We start from the raw sequence: 21,999 nt of genomic DNA on the forward strand, positions 1-21,999 counted from the left end.
ATTTCAGAGCCATCATCTTCAGTAATCTTTTTCTTGCATATAAAAGTTAGCTAATTGCTGATAAAAATTGTATCTTCTCCTTCAAGGATAAGATGTTTTTGCCTACAGTTTGTACAAGAACAGTAACATACAGACGTGACAAACCAGAGGAAATAAATATCGACATCAGCAAGTTGCAATTAAACGAAACTTTCAAGTGTGAATTCTGAAGACTGCAAATGTCTATTTCCATCATGCTCGACTTTTAAGAAATTACCTTTTGTACTCTGTGGGAGTCTTGACTGTTGCCATATGGTTTTGTGTTGTGCATTTTGTTGAATACTGTAACAAAGTGACATGTGAACATATTCACATTACGTGATTATGTTTGGAACTATAGCTGCTGTATTTTTTTAAATTTTTTTGAAAGAGAAATGTGCGTTACTACTGTTCAGAAACATTAGTGTTGATGTAGCACTTTAGCATATTCTAATTTATTTAGTTATGGCCTAGAATGTAGATACAAACTGGTCTGACAAAGCACTGATCTCACTCTACATGTAGCTAGTACTGATGTGCTCTGTGGGAATGGACAAAAGCTGTGACTGGAGTATTAACATTGCTGTATATTATAGCAATAGATGAAACTATTAAAATGCTCTTTAATAGAGTAAATGGTACTCTTATAGTTGTCTCAGTTGACAGATTCCACTAATTTGTCTGCTTATTCCTCTTATCTTTTCCTCATAAAAATGATGGGATTGAGTGTTTAGTTCCTGATATAGGTGTATGCTGTGTGTGTATACATACATATATGCATGCACACACAGATAAATTATATATTTATAGGGTTTTTTGTATGGATGATGTCATTTAAGGAAAATTTATATCTGATAAAGAGTAATTTTAAGCTTTTTTACTTGTTTAAATATAATGCCCCAATTTTCTACAAAACTTAAGGTGTTTGGAAGCTGAGTGGCTACAGAAAATGAGACTTCCTTTACCCAACAGCATAGTCTACATGATGATCACTGCCAGCAGACTACGCCTTTAGAGTCAACAGCATCAAATCCATTGCAAATAGATAAATTACACCAGAGCTGTGTTTGGTTTGCTAGCTACATGTCAGTGTTTTGCCAAATAAGGACTTGGATCTTTTTATATGATGTCAGGCATAAGTCTGATTTTACATGTGCTCTTTTTCTCTATGTAAATTAGTTGATGAGATTAGGTTTTCTAAGATTTTTGTAACTACTTCAGTTTTTTGCGCATTGAGAAGTATGTCCAGTGTCTGATGGAGAAAAGAACCTGCAAACTAGAAGAAAGTGAGGAAAATAAGAGTCTTTTTCTCAAAACACATTAATTGACTTCATAAATATGGATTAGATTCTGCCTTCAGAAATGTGAAAAACTCTTCCAAACATGGCAGGACCAATTAAGCTTATCTGAGAGCAGAATGAGAGCTAAAAAGTCAAGCAGAAGCATTTTTTTTACCCCTGAAACCAGCTAGAGTGGTAGAACACATGTTATTGTTATATGCTTGTTGGAAGTGTCAGTCTGATTTACTAACTCTATGCTGCTGAAACCCTATGAAAATCTGATCAACCTCTAATGCACTAAAACCTTGCTGGCAAAAAGAAAAATCATCTCAGAAGACAGTGTATAATTTCACTAACATGTATTACTAATACTAAATACCGTCACTATTTGTCATAGAAAAGAGTTACAGAAACAAAGCAGGACTTCCTTATGTGCAGTCTTTAGAAATTACTTGTATTTCCTATTCTGTATTTCTTCTGTAAATTCCCACTGAAACCTGAGCACTGTGAGGATTGAAAGGAAGGCAGGGTGTAGAAAAATGATGAGTGTTTTATGAGTGTTAAGTTTCTTGGGTAATAGATCAAGTGGGATTGAGAAAAATAATACACAGACAATGGGCCTTTCATTAGTCATAAAAGCTTAGGCATTTTTTTTTTTAATGTGTAAATTGGACTATTAAATGTTTTTAAAGCAGTCTCCAAAGTAGGTCCTGAGCTTTCTACCACACAGGTAAAATTATCTCATTTAACAAAAAGAGTGTTTCTTTACACTGACCCTGTCTTTAGTGTTAGCTTAATTGTAGAACCTTAGTTATAGATTAATTCTGTAGTCTAAGAACTACACCTTAAACTCTCATTTTCTTTTAAAGTGTATAGGACCATTCTCCTCCTGTATAAATTAAAAGATTTCAAACATTTTTGGTGGGATAAAGATAAAAGATTGATAAAGGTTGACCTGCTGTTACCCTTGTCAGAATTCATGGCAATTTGTGAGTGAGGAACAAGCTCTGGTTGCTATTTAACTTAAATTTTAAAAATGCTTAGTGGAATATATCTAAGTATATAAAAAAGAGGTTAATTAAGTTCTTTAAACAGTATGATAAACCCTTTAAAAGAAAGATTCCTCAGAATCTATTTTCACCCCATAATGGCCTTTAAAGCATGTACTAAACAATTTATTGAACTGATAAATATATTTTTTTTCATTAGAAATTACTTTTCACTGTTAGAGGGAGTTCAGTTTTGTGGGTAAGGGATAATGGAAGTGGGTTCTTGGTGGAAGAAAGACTTGAGCTGTAATACCCATCTTCCAGACATATCACATCACACTGCTACCGCTTTTCTTCTGTAGCACTTGGCATTGGACTGCTGCCTGTGAAGGGGCATGGCCAGTATTTCCTTATCAGACACCTGCCTGAATGTTTAAAATGCTCTGATCAAAAAGAGCAGGCTCACAGGACAAATTGCACTGTAAGCTGCTTGCTGTCCTGAGATTAAAAAAATGTATATAAATAAAACAAAATAAATATAAACAAAAAAAAAAAAAAGAAAAAAAAAAGAAAAAAAGAAAAAAAACTTTCTTGCATCTCCCTCATGGTTTTTCTGTATTGTGGAAGAGGCTGGTGAAAGAGAATAAGCTGCTGCTAATGTGACAGGTCAAGGCTTTTAGAAGGCCCATGGGGAGCTTATACAGAGCAGGATTCTTGGGAGGAGGCTTTGTTTCTAGGGATGGAATCTATCCATGAGAAACTCTGGCTTTTCTTGGTACTTGTTTCCCTCTGCCTTTGACCATGTTTTTCAGAAGAGCTGCTGCAGGAGATGAATAGCTCAACAAAAGCCTCACTATTTAGGGAGCTGTGTTCCCTCAGCACATGACCTTAAATGAGAAAGCAGCCTTTAATTCACAAGGAATTTCTTCAGTGATTGCAGGAGGACTGTGCTTCCTATAGTGCTTAATATGGGAGATATTAAAGACAAATTAGTTCATATTAGTTTTCAATGTACTGTGCGTCAAAGATGTTCATAAAAATAGGGGAAAAAATAACTAACCTCAGAATAGAGTGTTCCAAAGTTCTCAAATAACACTTTTTATACTTGGGCTTCTTCAAAAAAATTTAGAAAGAAGTCAAATATTTCTACTGCATGCTTATATCCAAAAATATACCAGCAGATACTGCTGCATCTCATCATTAGTTTGGGGAATTGTTTTTAGATTTGGTCCCACAAATGAAGAATGTGCATGACTTTTCACAGCATATTTGTTACTGTTAAAATCCATATGTATACTTTTCAAATTCTAGTCTCATTTTTTAACCTTTGACCTGTTATTTGCCTGACACTTCAGAAATTGCATGTTTATGTAATTAAAAAGTATGTATTTTACTTCAGATTTTTTTGAGTACTATAAAATGAAAAAATGCTATGAAATAGTTCTTTCCAAGAATCATGACTACACTAATAAGATTGCTGCAGAAGTGTGTGGGAAAATAGCTGTTTCATCCAGAAAACGTGCACATGGTATGCAAGGAATTTTCATTGTGCCCAGCTGAAATTCCCTTACATTTGCAAGGTTAAAAATGAACCTTAAAAAGGAAGGATGTTCGTATGGGCATAGTTTACATTTTAGCTATTATTTACAACTGGATTTATTTTTTCCTCTCTATGATGTCATGAAAACCTGCTATGTAAAGCATTCTTCTGACTGCAATGGAAAAATATTATTTTCCCAATATGATCATATATAATATTTATTTCCTGCTTAGTGTGCATGTTTTGCAAACCATGGGAGTGAGTGTGTGAAACAGCTTCAAGCAACTCTCTGTCCTAAACTAGGCATAGAGTCTGGTGATGCCCAGGGCAGAAACATGCAAGGGCATGGCTGCCCGTGTGGAGACTTCAAGAGGGACAGTGCTGGGGCTCCCCACAGCATTCCTGCAGAAATGGTGCTCTGAGATCTCACTTTGCCTTTTGTCAGGGAAGGAAGCCTGCTCAGAGTGGGCTGGCTTGGCAGTGGTGGTGCCCTAGGTTCACATCGCAGACACTTGGCCCCAGACTGGGGCTGCATTGTGTGCAGTCTGAACCCTAAGACTGCAGGCTTTTTGCATCTTTACTCATCAAAAATGCCTGCACACAACCCAGCAAGGGACAGCCTGTACACGTGGATGCTGCAGACCTCCATTAAAGCTCCTGGGGAGCGTTTGGGCACCTGCCCGCTGACTTCCCACCAGCCCCTGGATCTCCACCAGCCAGCCTTAAGGAATGTGAGCAGTGGCTGTAAAGGGCACTTCTCACAGAGGCATTTGTGCTGAGTCAGTGCTGGGTGACTCCTACTCTGTCCCAACTGGACTGCGAGTGACGCCTGGTGACAATGTCCTGGCTACCATTTTGCAACAGAGGGGAAAGCAGAAATGAAGCAATACCTAAGAAAAACACTAATTTTTAGTTCTGATCTCGAGACTGCTCTGATGCACAGGTATCTGTTGGCTCTTACAGAGGATTGAAATTCTTGGAGAGGGGGGAAAAAGGTTAAAGTTAACCAACGGGAATGAATCTTTACAGCATGCCAGATCAGTGGGGTTTCACTGAGAGCAAGGCAGCTCAGAATGGTTGGCATGTCTGGGGGGGGTTGGTGGGGGGAAAAAAACCCTTATATTTCTAGATTCTTAAGCTTTCTGCTGGTCTGAATTTCATGTTCTCTTTGTTTCCTTTTCTGAACATGCTTAAAAAAAGGTACCTATTAAAAAAAATTAAAGTATGTGGCATTTGTTAAAATAATTGCTTCTGTCCAAATTCTAACATTTCATCCTGATACCTATGTTGTATTTGGGCTGTTTCAGTTATATTTTGAAGGGAGATGTTGAAAAATGAGTCTTTTGCAGATGCATTAGTGTTGGATGAATTCACTGTGCTGACATCTTCACTCTTACCTACTACTGCTTCAAAAATAATGCTACTTTAAAGTGTCTTACTTAGCAATTGTGTGACAGCTATTAATAATACTACAGTTTTAAACTTCTATTTAACATATACTACCTTTTGTAAAAAATAAATATAGAGAAATAATAATGTGTGTCTAGATTTTATGCCTAGAGAATGCTAGTAAGGGAAGAGGTTTTAAATTTGATAACTTTTTACTGCTCATTTTACATTTTGAATGATACTTTTAAATCACTACTTTTGTTCATCTGGAAATATATTGAATATTTTATTATTTAAAATAGTATACTTTTATAGCTGTTTTATTAATTTCAGTTGACTACTAACTTTTATTGTAATATTTATTAATGAGTTACACTGTAGCATATTGAGATGTTTATTTTTCTATCAGAGCTGTAACAAGTATGACATAGCATTATTTTAATGCAACATCATTGTACTTGCTCTCTAAAAATAAAATCAATATTTAATCCATATGGATTTTTCATATTTTTGATATTAAATATATCTGTGACAAGAAAGAGATGTTCACCTGCTTTTAAAAGTATAAAGCACATTTACTGAAGTGTACCGATATCTGCAAAGAGAAGATATGATTGTGGTTATTTTAAAATTGAACAATACCATGTCCAAGGAGATAAAATACAAAGAATACTTTTTTTATCATATGTAGGCAAATGAGTAGATGCACATTCAGGATGAATTTTGAGAAGATGGGGAGGAGCAAAAAACTATTTATGAGTTTGGAGTTGCAGCTGCCCACCACCAAGGGTTTACCTTGCCCAACCCATCTAAATCTGAAAGCACCAGGAGGTGCTAGTATTTTGTAGAAGACAAGAAGATACTTGCTGTGTAAATACAATCTCTAGATTGATACATGCTTGTGATAGCCTCTCTTTTCCCTTGCTCTGTTGGGTGGTAGAGGAGCTAGATTTCTGGAAATGGGTAAATCTCTGCAGATGCCTCATCTATGCCACTCACTGCACACTTGGGTCACTTCATGAGTACTGGTAAAAACATGTCAGTGGTGGGGAAGGTTCTGTCATTCTCTCCTTGTGCAGAATCAGTCACAGCGTTTGCCTTGCACAGCGGCATGAAATTGTTCTTGAAAAGGATTTAGATATGCCTTGAATAAGGACATTTAAAAATTGCCATGATGCCTCAGTAAGAGATGTCTGTGGCACTAAAACACTTGCCAGACATCACTAATAAAACTGCCCATCCATGCTGCTAACATGATCCAGTTTTTGCTTTAGGAGTGAGAGGGAATCAAGTGACAACTGATGTGTTCTCAATCATCATGTAGCTTAGTGTCCAATAAAAGAGAAGCACTAAGAAAAAGTCAAAACTGTAAGAAAAAAAAATTATCACAGGGAAAATCTGTAAATCTTTTTTGCTTCTTTTATCAAAGCAAGAACATTATCTTAATATATGCATGGTGAGACTATATCTGAGAAATTTCCTTTCACAGATGCCGTAATCAACCTTCACTGACACCCAGAGCAAGCAGGAGCAGCGAGTCCTATAAACAGAAATACATATTTTCCTTGAAAGCTCTTTATTGGGAAAACATTCATGTTATCATTACTCAGAATAAACATAAACCTAGATCTGAATTTCAGATGTAGAATTCAAGTGTATAACTTGAGCTGTAGGCCTCCATTTTGCCATTTGGGAGTAGCTTGAAGCTGAGGTTTTGTCAACACTTAAGTCTCCCATAGCCAGTGATCCTGGCACCAAGCAGTGTTGGCATATCCTGTATGTTATGAAATGATGGTAAGTGCTCTGTATAAAATCTTTCTTCCTCTCTTCTTTCCTATGTTCTGTAATCCAGTAACTAATTCATACCTATATACCTTTAAATATCCAGGTCATGACAGGGTTTGGGACACTGGCATTGTATTTAGCCAGCTTTTACCCACATATACACCGTTGTCAGCAAGAGTACAACAGGACCTAAATGTGTCTCTAACCTAACGCAAGTGCTATTTTCTTGCAGATGCCATTGCCAAGGAAAAGGCTTGCTGCCCAGACTCTCCAAAGAGAAAAGAAACATAAATTGCAGCCTCTAAAGCTGGAGGAGGAAAGAGATCCTGATTACAGCCACTTTTCTGACACCAGTCATGTAGGTGTATTCTATTACAGAATTTCTCTGCCTGCATGATTCCTTTTGTGGTAGCTGCAGAATTGATCCAATATTCAGAGAAAATGGCATTAGGAGAGTTGGTTTGAGTGAGTATCTGAATATGCCTGATGACAATCAAAAGATGATGATTAGAATTAAGAATAAAAACTTTGTTAACAGACTGATTTTGACTAGTAAGGAGTTAATCTGACAAGTGGGTGATTTCTTTTGCTTTCAGGTTCTGCAACAAAGACAAGAACCTTGGAAATGCATTCCTGCTACCCTGGGCTTAAAAGCAAGCAGTTTAATGTATCGTATAAAGTAAATAAAAATCTAGTTTTACAGAAACTCAAGTGGTCTGAAGCTGTGATTAGAACACAAGTGCTGTCAGTTCTTCTGGCTGCTCATATTCTGCTTGGGAGTCTTGGAGTGGTCCAAGTTGTGTTGGACTGTACAGAATTCATATAAAATGGGCTACCAGTGTGATTTATTTGTACTCAAGAGGCCCCAACATTATCATCTGGTTCCTCATTCCAGGGACTGTGGTGGGTGGCAGAAAGCAGAATTTTCCTTATTTTTTTGTAAACCATTCTATCTCCTCAGCACAGAGCATAGCATGGTCTCTGATATTTTCTTGGCCTTGAACTTCATGATTCATGAAGGACAGTTACTGTTTAATAAAGATGATGTGTATGCAAGCAGATAAAACTACATTATTAGCCACAAAAGCATAACAATGCCAAGTTATGTCACATATACTTATTCAAATCAGTACTTGTGATGTATTTCTTTCAGCTCTGCAGCTTGCCAAGTCCCCCTTTTGGGGCTCTAAGCCTCATCCTAAGCCTCTTGTTTATGTCTGAGCAATCTGGAGAGTCCAGGACCTGTCTCTGAGTGGTGTCCTCTGCTCTCAAAACTGCTCACAGGAGAAGCCTTTCTCACAAACCCCTTTCTGAGTTTTTGGGCTTTGACCATAGCCTTACCACAAGCATTCTGAAAGCATCACTGAGGCTGTAAGATGTGTGGCCTGCTGAGGAGACTGGGGACACGACACTGGATGGGTTTTTCATAAAATTTTCGGACACACTTTTGCTTTACTCTGCTCTAGACAAAGCAGGAATTTCAAAGACTTACACAACTTAATCATGGTGTTCTTTAGATTGTCCTTGTCTTCAGGAGTGTTTATGGTTGGCTTCTTTCCTTGAATCATTCTGCAGCTGCACCCAGGTTCTTGTGGGGGAAAAAACACAACAGCTAAAATAAATGCTTCCTGTCTTTTCCAGCTTCTTTTCTCCTCTTCTTGTGTATCTCTCTACATCTAAAAGGAGCTCTACCTGTGTCTTATTTGAAAATTGCAGACCCAGGGTCAGAGGACTTCATCAGGAAACAGCTGATGAGGAAAGCTTTTACTTTTGGGCAGAAAAGAACAAGTTAAAGTCTGTGGTGCAAAGCTAAAGAGAGAGCATCTCTCACCTTGGTCAGGGGCAGTACCATTCCCCTGCTCCTTTCCAGAATTAAGAAGCTGGGACTATTTCTTGCTGTACTAGCCAGCCCACAGATACCCACAGGAATTCTCCTGCTGTAAGCTTTAAATCACAGCTTCTGCAAGGTGTTTGCACCATACAAAGCCCAGAGACGTATTTCTCCTCTAATATCCCCATTCTGATAACAAATTTTTTTTCATTTGTAAGTATTTCTTTCTGTATAACTTTGTGTGTGTGTGTTTATGGATGTTTATGTGTGTGTCTGTCTGCATATTCCATCCAAATTAACTTTTCCTCAGCATCAAGAAGTCCATCTCTGGTTGCTAACCAGCCTGTCAGTCTATATGCAGGCACAGTCTCACTCACCGTTTTTGTATATGCTTAAAATGGGATTCCTCCCCTAATTTCATATGCATAGCAGGATCTTCCTTTTAAAATTCCTGTTTCTGTTAATAGCTAGCTGCTATCATGTGGAAACTGTGACTTGAAGTATTCCCTGCTGTCTTTATTTCTTCTTTTTGCTTTTATCTTTTTTGGCTGCTGCCTAGCACATTAAACCTAAAACCTGGAAGACAGACACAGCACCTGACCCTGGGATTTTTGGTTCACAAATAGGTCCTAATCACGATGTCAAAAATAATAAATTAATGATTCTTTAGCCAGTTTTTATCTCATGCCTTTGAAAGCAGAAGTTTTTTCCTCATGCCTTTGATTTTTTTAAAAAAGAAAGAATCATTTCGCCCAAAGAAAGAAAAGATAATGTGTCAGATCATTTTGCAAATCCAAAAAGCGTCATTCTCAGAAGGAAGATTTATTATTTTGTGACAGACTAGAAGTGTTTCATGGGGTCTAAAATGAAAACCAAGTAGATTAATTTCCAGACCCAAAACCAAACAAACTCTGGTTTCAACAGTTTTGTCCAAGGTTCACTTCTGTGAAATTGCTGGGCCCTTGTGGTTCAGTTGAAGACTCTGTTAGAAGTGAACATGCTGAGCAGCTTTAAATATCAAATCCATAAGATCACCTTTGATATCAGATATGCAGCAGTTTAGGAATGTTAATGTAATATGTTATATTCTTTCTTTTTAAAAAACACCATCTTTCACAGAACTTGTTTGGTGATCCAAAACATAAAAGGCTTTATTTATTGTCTTAGATGATGTTCCCTCTTGGATCACCAAGAATTTCTGCTAGCAAATATTGTGGAATATTCTAACGTTTTCTATTTTTCCCCTTTTTATCCACCAAAAAAAAGGTAGTTTGGACTTAAACTATCTGAAAATAATGTAATGCATAATTTACTGTTATTTCCTGTACTAACCAAGAACTTTGCTTGTCTAATTAGCTGACTTTTTGTCAAGTGTGGTATTGTACTTAATTACTTTTTTTTTCCCTTTTTTCATTTTTTTTTTATTTATGTGGAGCAGGAAAATTAACAAATATCTGTCAGCATCACTTGAAATATCTCAAAGTAGACTGTATTACCCAGTCTAAATGCCATTATTTAAGTGATTTGATACATTTGGTGCCCTTATTCCTATGGAATTCAAGTGTTTTTTACCTTGCCAAATTTTACTCCCTCACTTGGTCCGTGCTTGGTTCCTCCTTCTTCCTTGGGTCAATGCAAGTGCTTGCCAGCAAAGTCTGCAATTGTCCTTTGAACTAATGAAATAAGGGATTTGCTATTCTTCAGCAAGCTTTGGCAAAGAGGACAGTACTGTAAGTTTTATATGATTACAGCACCTGGGCTATTGAAGTTTTATTGGATATAAAATGTGTAGTCAATTTATACACAGCTGCCCTGAAGTCAGCAGTATAACATACCTGAAATTTTGCTAATTCTAAGGGTTATGATGTGAGGGACTTTTTTGAAGAACTCTCTTTTGTTTGCGTATTTTTGAGATCCCCCTTGGAATGATATTTTTAGATACTTTATTTCCCCCAGGTGCCTCCCTAGAGGTCATCGAAATAAGATTAATTTACAGTGTTCACAAGGAAGAGGAATGATGCTGTGCCCTCCTTACCTTAGCAATATGGAAGTGACAAGTGCTCCCACAGCACCAGAACTGTGTTCCAACAAGAGTCCTTACTTTTTATATCAGTTCTCCATGAGAATAGCCAGGTTTTTTCAAACCTGGAGTCCCTCTAGCATGGTGTATCTGTCTCCAGCAGTGGAGGCAAGCTGCCATGGGAAGCATAAGCACACTCCAACTGTGTATTACTTTCATGAGGTCCCCTAGCCTCAAGTAATTTTTCAGCATTTCCTACTTCTAATTCCTTTGGTAAATCAGTAACCCTCACTTTCAGGTATGTGCCATTGAGCTTACTTAAAAAAAAATAAATAAAAGAAAAAAGAGTCAGCCACCAAGTCTGGAACTGCTGCATGAAGAAGAGCTTCCTCTGGTTTTGAATGCAGCATTTGGAACGCAGGAACTATGCCCCCAAGCAAATAGAGGGGACATTGAACCCCAGCCTCTCTTCTCTGGAAAACTTGTCATGTGTTGCCAGGTCACCTTTCCCAGACTGTGAAGTCCAAACAGACAGAGTCATTTATACCAAAGCCTGTCCTTATCCTTGATCATCTTTGCAGCACTTTTCAGATCCTCTCCTATCACTGACATTCTCATCTCCTTCTTTATGAATGAAGGAGTAGAGTTGTTTTCAAAATTCAGAATGTACACAACCCATCTCTTTACCAGGGACATACTGATGTTTCTTCCCCTTTTATAATGCTTTCTAACATTTTCATGTCTTTCTCCTTAACAGAGGTGTTATACTGAATTATAGCATACTTTCCTGTTTAGCTCTGAAACCATGGAATGAAAGAAAGATGATTCCTCACATCTCTCTTGCATACAGGTGCTAGAAGTTCAGATCCCTTTTGGCTCAAGAAGGATCTCTGTCTCTCTCCCCCCCTCTCTCTTTTTGTTTCTCATTCATAATTCTGTTTTTTCAGTGCATAGCATCATTCCTCATGAAGCAGAAATCTTGCCAGATACCCCCTCCACTATTACAGCTCTGCCTTTCTACTTCTGTCTCCAGTTCTGCACAGGCTGTAGTAAAGGCTTCACAGAAAGTTCTTACTAAAGTCCTGGTCTCCAGATTTTTTTTCCATGAAAATCATGAAAATCTTTTCCTCCAGAATTTCCTACCTTCTCTCTTCTATACGTGATTGATGGTTACCTAAATTCTACCCACTGCAACCCACTACTTCTAAGGTTAACCAGCCTTGCACTTTGTAGGCAAATTGTTTGTTTGCCTATATGTCTGGACCATGTGCTGTATCAGAGCATTTTGCTCCTCTTCTCTTCCTGCTGGACATCCTAGTTCCAGAAGGGCATTTGCATTAAGAGCCCATACAATCCAGTTAAGAGAAACCTATTACTGGAGTCATACTTCCTTTCACTTGCCAATATGACATTCCTGATCTCACATGCCAGCCTACTTCTGCCAGCAGAAGTAAACAGGTTTTCTTAAGACAAAATATTCATCAACTGCAGCGTGTCCTCAATGAATGTCTCCATTAGCCCACTTCTCTCTGGGCCAGCTATCTGACTCTGACATCCATACATACCTATGCTGTTTTTTCCACAGAGGCAATACTTACATGACTTTCCCTCTCTCCTTGCAGGAAAGGTGCTTCTAGTGTTCTTCCTTCTTTTTGCCTTTTTGGACAGCTTCAACATCTGTTCCTGAAGAAGTATCTGTTGCCAACTGCTCCTTTTTCATTAACCTCCCGTAGTGCCCTGGCTGCCAGGAGGGCCACACATGTCCTGGAATACATCAGGCACAACATCACCAGCTGGGCAAGGGAGGGGATTGTCCTGCTCTGCTCTGAGCTGGGGACACCTCACCTCGAGTCCTGTGTGCAGTTTTGGGCACCACAATCTAATAAGGGCATGAAGCTGTTAGAGTGCCCAAAGGAGGGCCACTAGGATGATGAAGGTTCTGGAGGAGAAGCCATATGAGGAGCAGTTGAGGTCCTTTGGTCTTTTCAGCCTGGAGGACATTGAGGGGAAACCTCTTTGCAGCTACAGCTTCATGAGGGGAAGAGGGGCAGGCACTGATCTCTTCTCTGTGGTGATTGAGGAAATGTCCTGAAGTTGTGTCAAGGAGGTTTAGGTTGGATATCAGGAAAAGGTTCTTCACCCAGAGGGTGGCTGGGCACTGGAACGGGCTCCCGAGGGAAGTGGTCACAGCACCAAGGCTGTCTGATTTCAAGAAGAGTTTGGAAAATGCTCTCAGGCACATGGTGTGATTCTTAGAGTCCTGTGCAAGACACATAGAAAATGAAAAGGTTACATATAGGCCCTAAAAAGTCCTGCTATAAATGATAGCATCTGAAAACCAGATCAATTGGTAAGCAAATCTCCCTGAATTATAAACTGAATTTTTAATTAGATAAAACTATGAATTGTAAGCTGAATTCTTCATTAGATACCACTATGGCAATGGAAAGTATTGCTTCTTAGACAACAGTGAAAATGAGAGAGAAACAAGAAGGTATATGAAAAAAGTTAAAACAAGGATTATCATGTCCTCTACTGTGGTGACTGTCATCTTAAAAATTGTCTCTTGAGGGGATGGTAAATCACTATTTCACTCCTACGTTTTGTTCAAAGACAAAAGTTTTGAACTTCGAAATTTTGGCAGAGATTCCTCCAATTTTTGGCACAGCACAGTCCCAAATGCACTCCTACATTTGTTGAATCACAAGAAGTGGAAAATTAAAAATAAGAAAAGACTTCTGGGATAAATCTGAAAGTGAGAGTCATCATGACTGAAATCTGTTAAGATATTTTCCACAGTATGAATCTCTACTGCTTTTCCACGTGGGGTGTGTATTTAGATAAGGCTAGACATCTTGACAGGCTGAAAGAAGGGTCTGACAGGAGCCTTGTGACATTCAGCAAGAGCAAATGCCAAATCCCGCACCCTGTATTAACCCATTGTAGACTAACCCATTGCATCAATCTAGACAAGGGTTTGCCTTTTGGGGGGACAGCTCTGCTGGGAAGGATCTGTGAAGCCTGGTAGTTGCAAGCTGAATGTGTGACAGCAGAGAGTCCTGGCACCAAAACACACCAACAGCACCATCTTGGCTTGTATTTATGAAAGCATAGCAAGGGAAATGATGGAAGTGATTGTCCCCATTTTACTTAGCACTCAGTAGTACCACACCTAGATACTGCATCCACTTTTGGGTCTCAGTACAAGAAAGCCATTGAGGACCTTGAGCAAATGCAGCAAAGAGGTTCTGAGATGGTCAGGGTTGCAGCACTTGCGCAGTGAGAAGAGAGCAAGGGATATGGGCTTGTTCACCCTCAGTAAGAGGTGGCTCCAGGGCACCAAGGAGCAGCCTGCCAGTGCCGATGGGCAGCTGTTAGGTGATCAAGACAATGGAATCAGTCTCTTCACCAAGATTCGTAGTAAGATAATGGACATAGACTGGAACTGGAGTTTGAGACTGGGTTTTCAGAAGAATGTTCATTCTGAGAGTAATTAAGCATTCTAAGAGGTTGCTCAGAGAAGCTATGAGGTCTCTGTTCTTCAGTGTTTTTTAAATCCAGCCGGACAATGTCTTGAGCAAACTTTTCCAATGCAGCATTGCTCTCCTTTGAACAAGAGGTTGGACTAGAGACCTCTCAAGGTTCATTCCAATCTGGATAGGTCTGTGAGTCTGTGAGATATGTGGAGCCTGGTTAGCTCCTAAGCACACATCATTGTTCCCCTCTGTGTTACCTACATTTGCTTCAAGAGGCTTGCTGTATGCAGGTGGTCATTGGTACAGCTCGCAACAGTTTGCTAGGGATCTGCTAGGAAGGAAAAGCTGCAATCATCACACTCCTTTACAAAGCAGACCGATTCTCTTCATTGAAGAAATACCTATATAAATAAACTCAATTCAGTGACATTTATAGCACACATTGACTTTGAATGTGTATTCCTTATCTGGCCATGGAAGGTTTTTGCCATCTGAAGCATAGAACCATATTCTGCTCCAAGGCATATACAAATCCCTTTAGCTTCAGTGGGAATAGCATGCACATAGCTGAGGGTATGGCTTGGCCCATGATCAGTAGCCTTCTAAAAGCATTTTTTCCTACATTTTTTTTCTTGCAATATTCATCTTTTTCCTTTCCAAAGGTTCTGATGTCATTCCTGTTGCTGAAGTTATAGGGCTCAATTTAGTGGGAACATCTTTGAAGTTTAATTAGATTTCTTGAGAAAGACCATGGGTAATCTGAAATACAAATTCACAAGACTGCTTCAGGCTAAAGTGTCATATTAGACCAAATATTATGCAATTGTTCTGCAATTCATGCTCCCTTCCCACTCATGAGCTGAGTTTGAAAAGCTTGTGGAATATATATGACATATTAGAGAAGTGCCAAATGTTCCTTGTATAGTCCATTCTCATATTTCCTATGGAAAATGTTCCTTCTCACAATCTTCCCTATCCCACATTAAGATGAAGTTTGTCCATTACACCAGGGTAACATCATCCATGTCCACAAAATTTCAAGGAAAGCCTCACATGTCCACAATATCTGTTCCAATGGCAGCATCCAAGGTCAGGTACAGACTGCATCCATAGAGCTAGCAAGATGAAATATTATATAATAGACACAGCTGCCATCTATGTCCTTTTTCTAGAAATGCATAAGTGATTATGCAGAATTATCACATATGACTATAAAAACTTGAAGTGAACCTTATAGCTGCTCTGAACTAGTCCTGGCCTTGTCCCTCTGCTACAGTGTTTGCAGTGGGTGTGAAATCAGCAAACTTGCCTTTGGGGGCAGGGGCAGAGACCCAAGAGAGGAGGACATGAGATTACCCGTGTGCTTTACTCAGATGGTCCCTCACAAGGCACACTGGCAAGTGTGGAGGAGTGGGGAGAGATGCTGCATCCCACTGTCTGGCATCTCAGCACTTCCCTCATGCCCAACAAGCAACTGCATCTGCTTGGCAGCGCAGAAGTTGGGCTACAGTAGAACATCTTGTTCACAACTGCAACATTTTCAGCACAGAAGATCCTGAGATGTGTTTACAAACCCTAAGTTAAAATTTACTCTCAGTAACTTACTGTCCAACCATTTCTGTCTTCAGTGGAATAGTGACAGCAAAGCTGGTGTCAACTTGTCCAGACATGACTGTCTCCAAGAGCTGACACGAAACAACACAGTCACCAAGCTCAACCCAAAACTGCTGCTCGTTTGGCCTCTTTGCAAGTACACTAGGTAACAGGTCAAGATATGATTCCTTGGGCAGAGTCTGCAAGGGCAAGACTAAGAGGTGACCAATGGCGCACGTCTTTGTCAGCAGGTCATGGTGATGACAAACCACATTGTTGCAGTCCTTCTTTTAATGCATATGGGGAAATTTAAGATCCCAGAAGATCTCCCACATGGAGGTGGGATGATATTGCCTTAAGCCCACTTTGTACAGACTTAATACATGGAGTTCTTTGGACCTACTGAATCCTTAGGCAAAATCAGCATTTTTTTTGGTATCACTGAAATAAGAGTTTTGTGGATAAAAATCTTCCATTCTGTACATTCCGTGCTTATTTCTTATAAAAGAAATTAAAGCAATCATCAAGGGGACATAGAACTTTACTGATGTTGCAACCTGCAAACAGCAAGAGATCCCTTTGTGTGAAATAAAACTTATATTTGTTTGCAACCATCATTTTACAGCACATAGCATTGAGATCTGATTCATTATGGCACAACTCCAGTTTTATAAATGGCATTTAGAGTAACGTTAGACTGATTCTGAGATGACTCTGTTTTTAATATTTGAGTAGTTTGTTGTTCTTTAACTGTCAGAGTTATGCATTGGAAAAGCAATTTATGTGTTGAAAAAGCAACAGTTGAATGTAATTTTCACAGCCGTGAGTCCACTAAAAGGAGTGCCCCCACAGGTCTTGTACTGCTGCCTAAGAAGTGGGACTATGGACTGAGAATAGAATATGTTACAAAACAGAAGTTCTGGGCAATATATTTGGGATAATTAATATTTTTCATGGTGTGTAAATCTGTCATGTGAAGGCTTGAACACATGATAGCTTTGTGGGATATAAGTGTGGCATCCATAGAAGGTTCATGAGTACTGGTACGTATGTGTCTCTAACGTCAGATTTTGCTCCGAAGCTGTGTTCTCCAGGTCACCCAAACGGAACATGGCCACCTGAAAGAAGCCCCTCAGGCCCACCCAGCCCAAAGCACCACAACTGGACCTCCCTGACCTGTCATGCTTTCCGCAACACTTTTTCCAGCATCTGATTTATAAAACAGGAGAGGGATGAGAGCAGTACAACAGAGCTGTGGGGCTGTAGCCAGCAGGGGCCAGCTCAGGAGGAGCCCCATGGGGAAATCCCACCTCAGTTCATGATTTGGGCCCTGTAAACAGGGCCCTTATTCTCACAGGCCCTCTCCCCAGTGCAGCAGCCTCTGTTAATGTAACACACTCTTTGTTGCCCCTTCTTTTCCTCATTTTAAACAGTTTGAAGCAAAAGAATTAGGATCCCTAAGTCATATGCCTTCTGTAGGAGAGCTGACTTTTGTGCTACAGGCTGGTGGTGTGCCAGGACTTCTCCTTACAGAAAAATGAGTTCTTCCTCTATGATCATGCTTTGGGTTTGTGTAGGAGTGTTTGGTAATATTAAGTACATGCTTTTTTCAGTTTCATCCAGTGGTTTTAGGTCTCAGGAGTACTACTCCTTTCCCCCTTCAAGGGGATCCCTCCTCCATAGATGAACTGGTCAGCTATTCATATAAATACTGTTTATTCTTCTGGTTTTGAATTATGCCTATTAAAGAATTTGCTTTGCTGCAAGAGAGGCATCCCTGGGATTTGGGACTGGCCACATGCCATGGTTTCCACATGCAAACCCTTGGAGCTAGTCTCAGCTTTTCCACTGTGGCTTTGTGCTTTGACAGCCTTCAAGAGTAACATTACTTATTTATTTTCTCTTTTTTTGATGTGTGTCTGAAACTAGGTATCTGACTGTGCTTTTCAGACTTTAAAACAAGTTTAAAAAGCATGAGTTGTACATATAATGAAATCTGGTTGCTCTCCATCTACTAGAAATCTCTGCATCTCTCCCTGATAACCCCAGCACACTCCTTCATGTCCCCATTTATTTGGTTGGCAGACAAAGGGTGGAAATAATGCATATGCCCATTGGCAGGTTGGTGTGCCAACAGGCCAGCAACAGCCAAGCTTTGGAAAGGGTAGAGGAACACAGTTGTTCCCCTGTCTTGTGTCCCCAGGTGTCATTTTATCCAAACACCAACATGGGAGAAATTTCTATATTTAAGAATTGTAGGCTGATTTCCTCTTTCATAAGTTATGCATGGCAAGTGGCCAATTGAAAATTAAGTGATGGTGCAAATCTCTCTTTCTCCTGCTTTTATTTTTTATTATTGTTTTTTAGGAAACCACAAGAGTTAAATCAGCAGTTCTTAAGCCTTTTTCCTGTGGTTGATTTGGGCAAACAATGGTGCCCACCCACTTTGCAGTTCTGTCTTGCTGTGTTTATATTTCCTCATGAGAAACCAGCCAAAATCGCTGCTGAAGATGGAGTTGGGAAGGAGAGGTCCCATAAGAGCAATAGGCTGCCAGTAATGTCTATCAAAAGGACACTGCTGCTGCTGCTGCTGTTGCTGTGTATTATTACTGTACTTCTAAGGTTGAATATCAGTCTTACATGATTGGTTTTTTCTTGAAATACTATTTGGGTAAACAGGAACATATCCCACAGGAGGTAAAATTCATATGTCATAGACTTCCATGTTATGAACTATTGACATCTTCTCACTTTTCCTCCAGGGAGAAAAAAAGGTGTGGATCCAAAGAATGTCAGCAAGAAAAAGCATCAAGCAATTTCAGTACACTTGACGCCATGAAACAGGCCTTGAAATAGAATAACCTCTTTTTGAGGGTCCAAAAAGATCAATGGGGAAATTAGGGACACTTCCAAAACTTCAGTATTTATGCCTATTAATTATAGTTTATTTTTAAATCAATAAGTTTTTGATCAGGAAGCCAAATTTTATTTGATAAACCTTTATACTTTACATTTTCAGCCAATTTACTTTTTTTTTTCTTTTATCCACAAATTGGATGACACTGGAGCTGCATAAACAGCACACAATGCAAAGCCCAGTATTGGGAAAATTGCTCATATAGTTGTTTTGGTTGATCTATTAAAGTAGTGGTGTTAACAGAACATCTTAAATTGCACAGTAATAATTTGTACTTCCTACTTAGGGTATGATGGTTTTCCAGTTTGGTTTATTACACTGTAAATAACTCCCTTGCATCTGGGTTGATTTGTTTATTCAATTAAATCTGAAGGAAAAACAACCCAGTTTTGCAACAGTTAAATAAAGCAATTGTGCCATCCAGTGGCTAGCTAGGTTAACTCATGTCTTCTCCTTCCACATGATCATTTGGTGTTTCTTTTTTCTTACTCAAAATAATATATGTCATAATAATATGCAATGTTCCATTGCTGTATCCCATTTATATATGCAATAAAAATTTAATCCTTTTAAAACTTCTTTTTTCTACACTATTTAAACTGAAGGCCCAAAAGAGGATTAAGATGTGCCATATATTCTTCTGGATCAGTTAAAGTTACAGGTTATTACACACCCTATCTCAAATATCATGGACTATTGGCAAAAATGAGCAAATAAAAACATAGCATTTATCTCCCTTGACCATGGAGCATGGCAGAACCTTTAATTAGGTGTTTCCAACATAACTTTTTATAATAACAGCTGTGACTGAGTTTATAAATTGGTTCATGAAACATCTCTGTGACTGTTTGAAAGAAAAATTCAGAGAGGGCAGACAATATGACAAAATAATCCTACGGTATGATTAAATTCTTCAATGTCACACTCATCTCTTGAGGATAATTTCTAAGGCAGCTCTCTGGAGCCTCATGTGAGATCTGGGGTTTGTTGCTTGACTACTGAGTAGATTAGGAAGTGTGGTCACAAGTCACAACTTGAAAATAGGTCATCATTTCCAAACCAAAATCCACTGTGATCACTTCAGAGGAAGAAGAATGTCCCTAATTACAACATTTTGTTGGTGCTCCACAAGCCTGTTTTGGGGAAAGTTTCATTGTGCAAATTAACTTATGGCATCCACATGAAGCCTGCAGTTTGGACAAACACAACACTGCGTGCATGGGTGTGAAGGACCAGGCATAGGCATGTAGGATGTAGGTGTGTTTTGTCTCAAATATTCTGGCAGTTGTGACAGGAAAGTTGTGGTCAGAACAGAGGGTCTCACAGAGGTGGGGCAGCACATTGCTGAGCCAACTTCTTTTTCCATCTTGGGACTCACTCTTACCGTCCCCTGACTCCCTTCCTGGAGAGCTCAGAAGGGCTGACTGCTCAGATGCAAACAATATGGCTGAGTGTGTGCGATGGAATGGGAGGAAAAATCAGTTTTACATGAGAGACTTGCACCAGAAAAGCTGTGAAAGGAAGTGCATCAGTCCCTCTCACTCTTTCTCTTTTTCCTCTCTCTTAGTCTCACTACTCCAGATCCAGACTATCCACACAGCAGGACCATCGCAGGATCTAAGGACTGATGATCTTCTTGCTTCTCTTTCTCTTTTCCACCTTTATTTCTCTCCACTCTTGCTTTGTCTAGACAAGGTTCAATTGTCATATTATACCCTGTACATTGCACTCAAGTTTTTTTTTGAAGTCGGGAGCTTTTTGAAGTGTGTTGTAAAAGTTAAGGGCTTGATAGAACACACTTTTGAGACTAAAGACTGGGCTGGTTGCCCGAGCTAAGACAATTATATAATGAAGTCAAAGAGAGTTCCCTGACAAGTGGCCTGGTGCCTTTGTTCAGCCTAATGGGAATTTATAATAAACATAGCTCTCCCTACCAAGTTGGTTGTGATGGTGGGAAAGAAAAAAATAAGCAGCTCCTCCGTGAAGGCAAAATGCAAGCAAAATACATTTCAAACATGTATAGTGCTACACATACTGCTACATTGTGGGAGAGAAAGATTCTGATGGACTATTCTGGTTCCTTTTCTTACTCAAGTTGTTTGCCATCCCCTTAAAACATTAACCTTGTGCACAGGAGTTGCACATCCCAGAAGCTGTTACCAGGAGAAAAAGTGCATCATTAAAATAGCGTGGGGGCCTCACACTGTGGGTACAACTCATGAAGGGACATGTTCCAGTCCCAGTACACAGTGACAGCTTGCTTCTTGTACAAGTGCCCTGTGTTCTCCTGACCGTGGCAACATACTCTTCTAGCAGATGGACTGGCCTTTTATTTTCACTTGGGTTTAATTGCAGGTTTTTAGCTCTTGGGCTCTTCATGTAGTCCAGCTGTGTAGTCCTTCCAGGAGCAGCACAAACACGTGTTGTGATCCCATGCAAAGCTCTCTCTGTCAGGTACAGCTGCCAAACCATCCTCCATTCTGGCATGTCCTCCCCACTTTCCTTCTCCACATTGCTAGCACAGGAGTGACTCATTAAATCTCAAACTTTTCTGTCAAGTGTTAAGCCATTCCAAACATATTTCTTGAATGCAAGCAGCAATTCCTCTATGCCAGGACTTCCAAGGAAATCTGTCTGTAATGCTGCCCTGACTCTCATGGATGTGAATTACTACCCACCAGTGCCATATGCACTTCACCATGATGAGATATGAGAGAATAGTTAACACAGTGACATCCTTTTGCTACAGAGACACAGGAAGGTTCTCCCACAAGGAAAACCTTAGATCTAAGCAAAACTGTATCTTGCTCTGTAATTTAAAAAGTATCTACAAATTTAGGCTGTCTTTTGAGAGGGCCAGTCCAAGAGGAACTTAAAACAACTGGCAAGAATCCAGCATTTTTGAGGCTTCTTAGAAATGAGGCAGCAAAATCACTGGTCACTTTTGAAAATGTTGCTGGAGATGCTTTGTTCCTTATGCACACATGTTCATATTTACAAAACAATGTTTATTCATACTGTGCCACACCTGGAAATGAGATTCATACATTTCTTTTACATATTGTAAAATGTAATAAATATATAGAGTTCATAATACATGCAATATAAACTATAATAAATATATAGATGACTCATGCTTTGTTATATAGTATACAGCCTAT

The 21,999-nt window shown here is 39.3% G+C and overlaps 1 protein-coding gene across 2 annotated transcripts in view; it reads left to right on the forward strand.

Moving 5' to 3' along the window:
• The window catches only part of ITGB8 (integrin subunit beta 8), a 48,988-nt gene extending 41,281 nt beyond the window's left edge, over positions 1-7,707 (forward strand). Inside the window, exons 14-15 of one of the 2 annotated variants that reach the window (XM_036400756.2) lie at positions 7,234-7,359; positions 7,598-7,707. In XM_036400756.2, the coding sequence (XP_036256649.1) occupies positions 7,234-7,359; positions 7,598-7,684 (213 nt within the window). In that variant the 3' untranslated portion in view covers positions 7,685-7,707. Of the gene's footprint in view, positions 1-86; positions 5,709-7,233; positions 7,360-7,597 lie in introns of those variants that run through there. The other variant, XM_036400765.2, reaches the window with a different exon arrangement.
• Positions 7,708-21,999: the final 14,292 nt, after the last annotated feature.

The sequence above is a fragment of the Molothrus ater genome, chromosome 1, assembly GCF_012460135.2.
Source record: "Molothrus ater isolate BHLD 08-10-18 breed brown headed cowbird chromosome 1, BPBGC_Mater_1.1, whole genome shotgun sequence".
NCBI classification, from domain to species: domain Eukaryota; kingdom Metazoa; phylum Chordata; class Aves; order Passeriformes; family Icteridae; genus Molothrus; species Molothrus ater.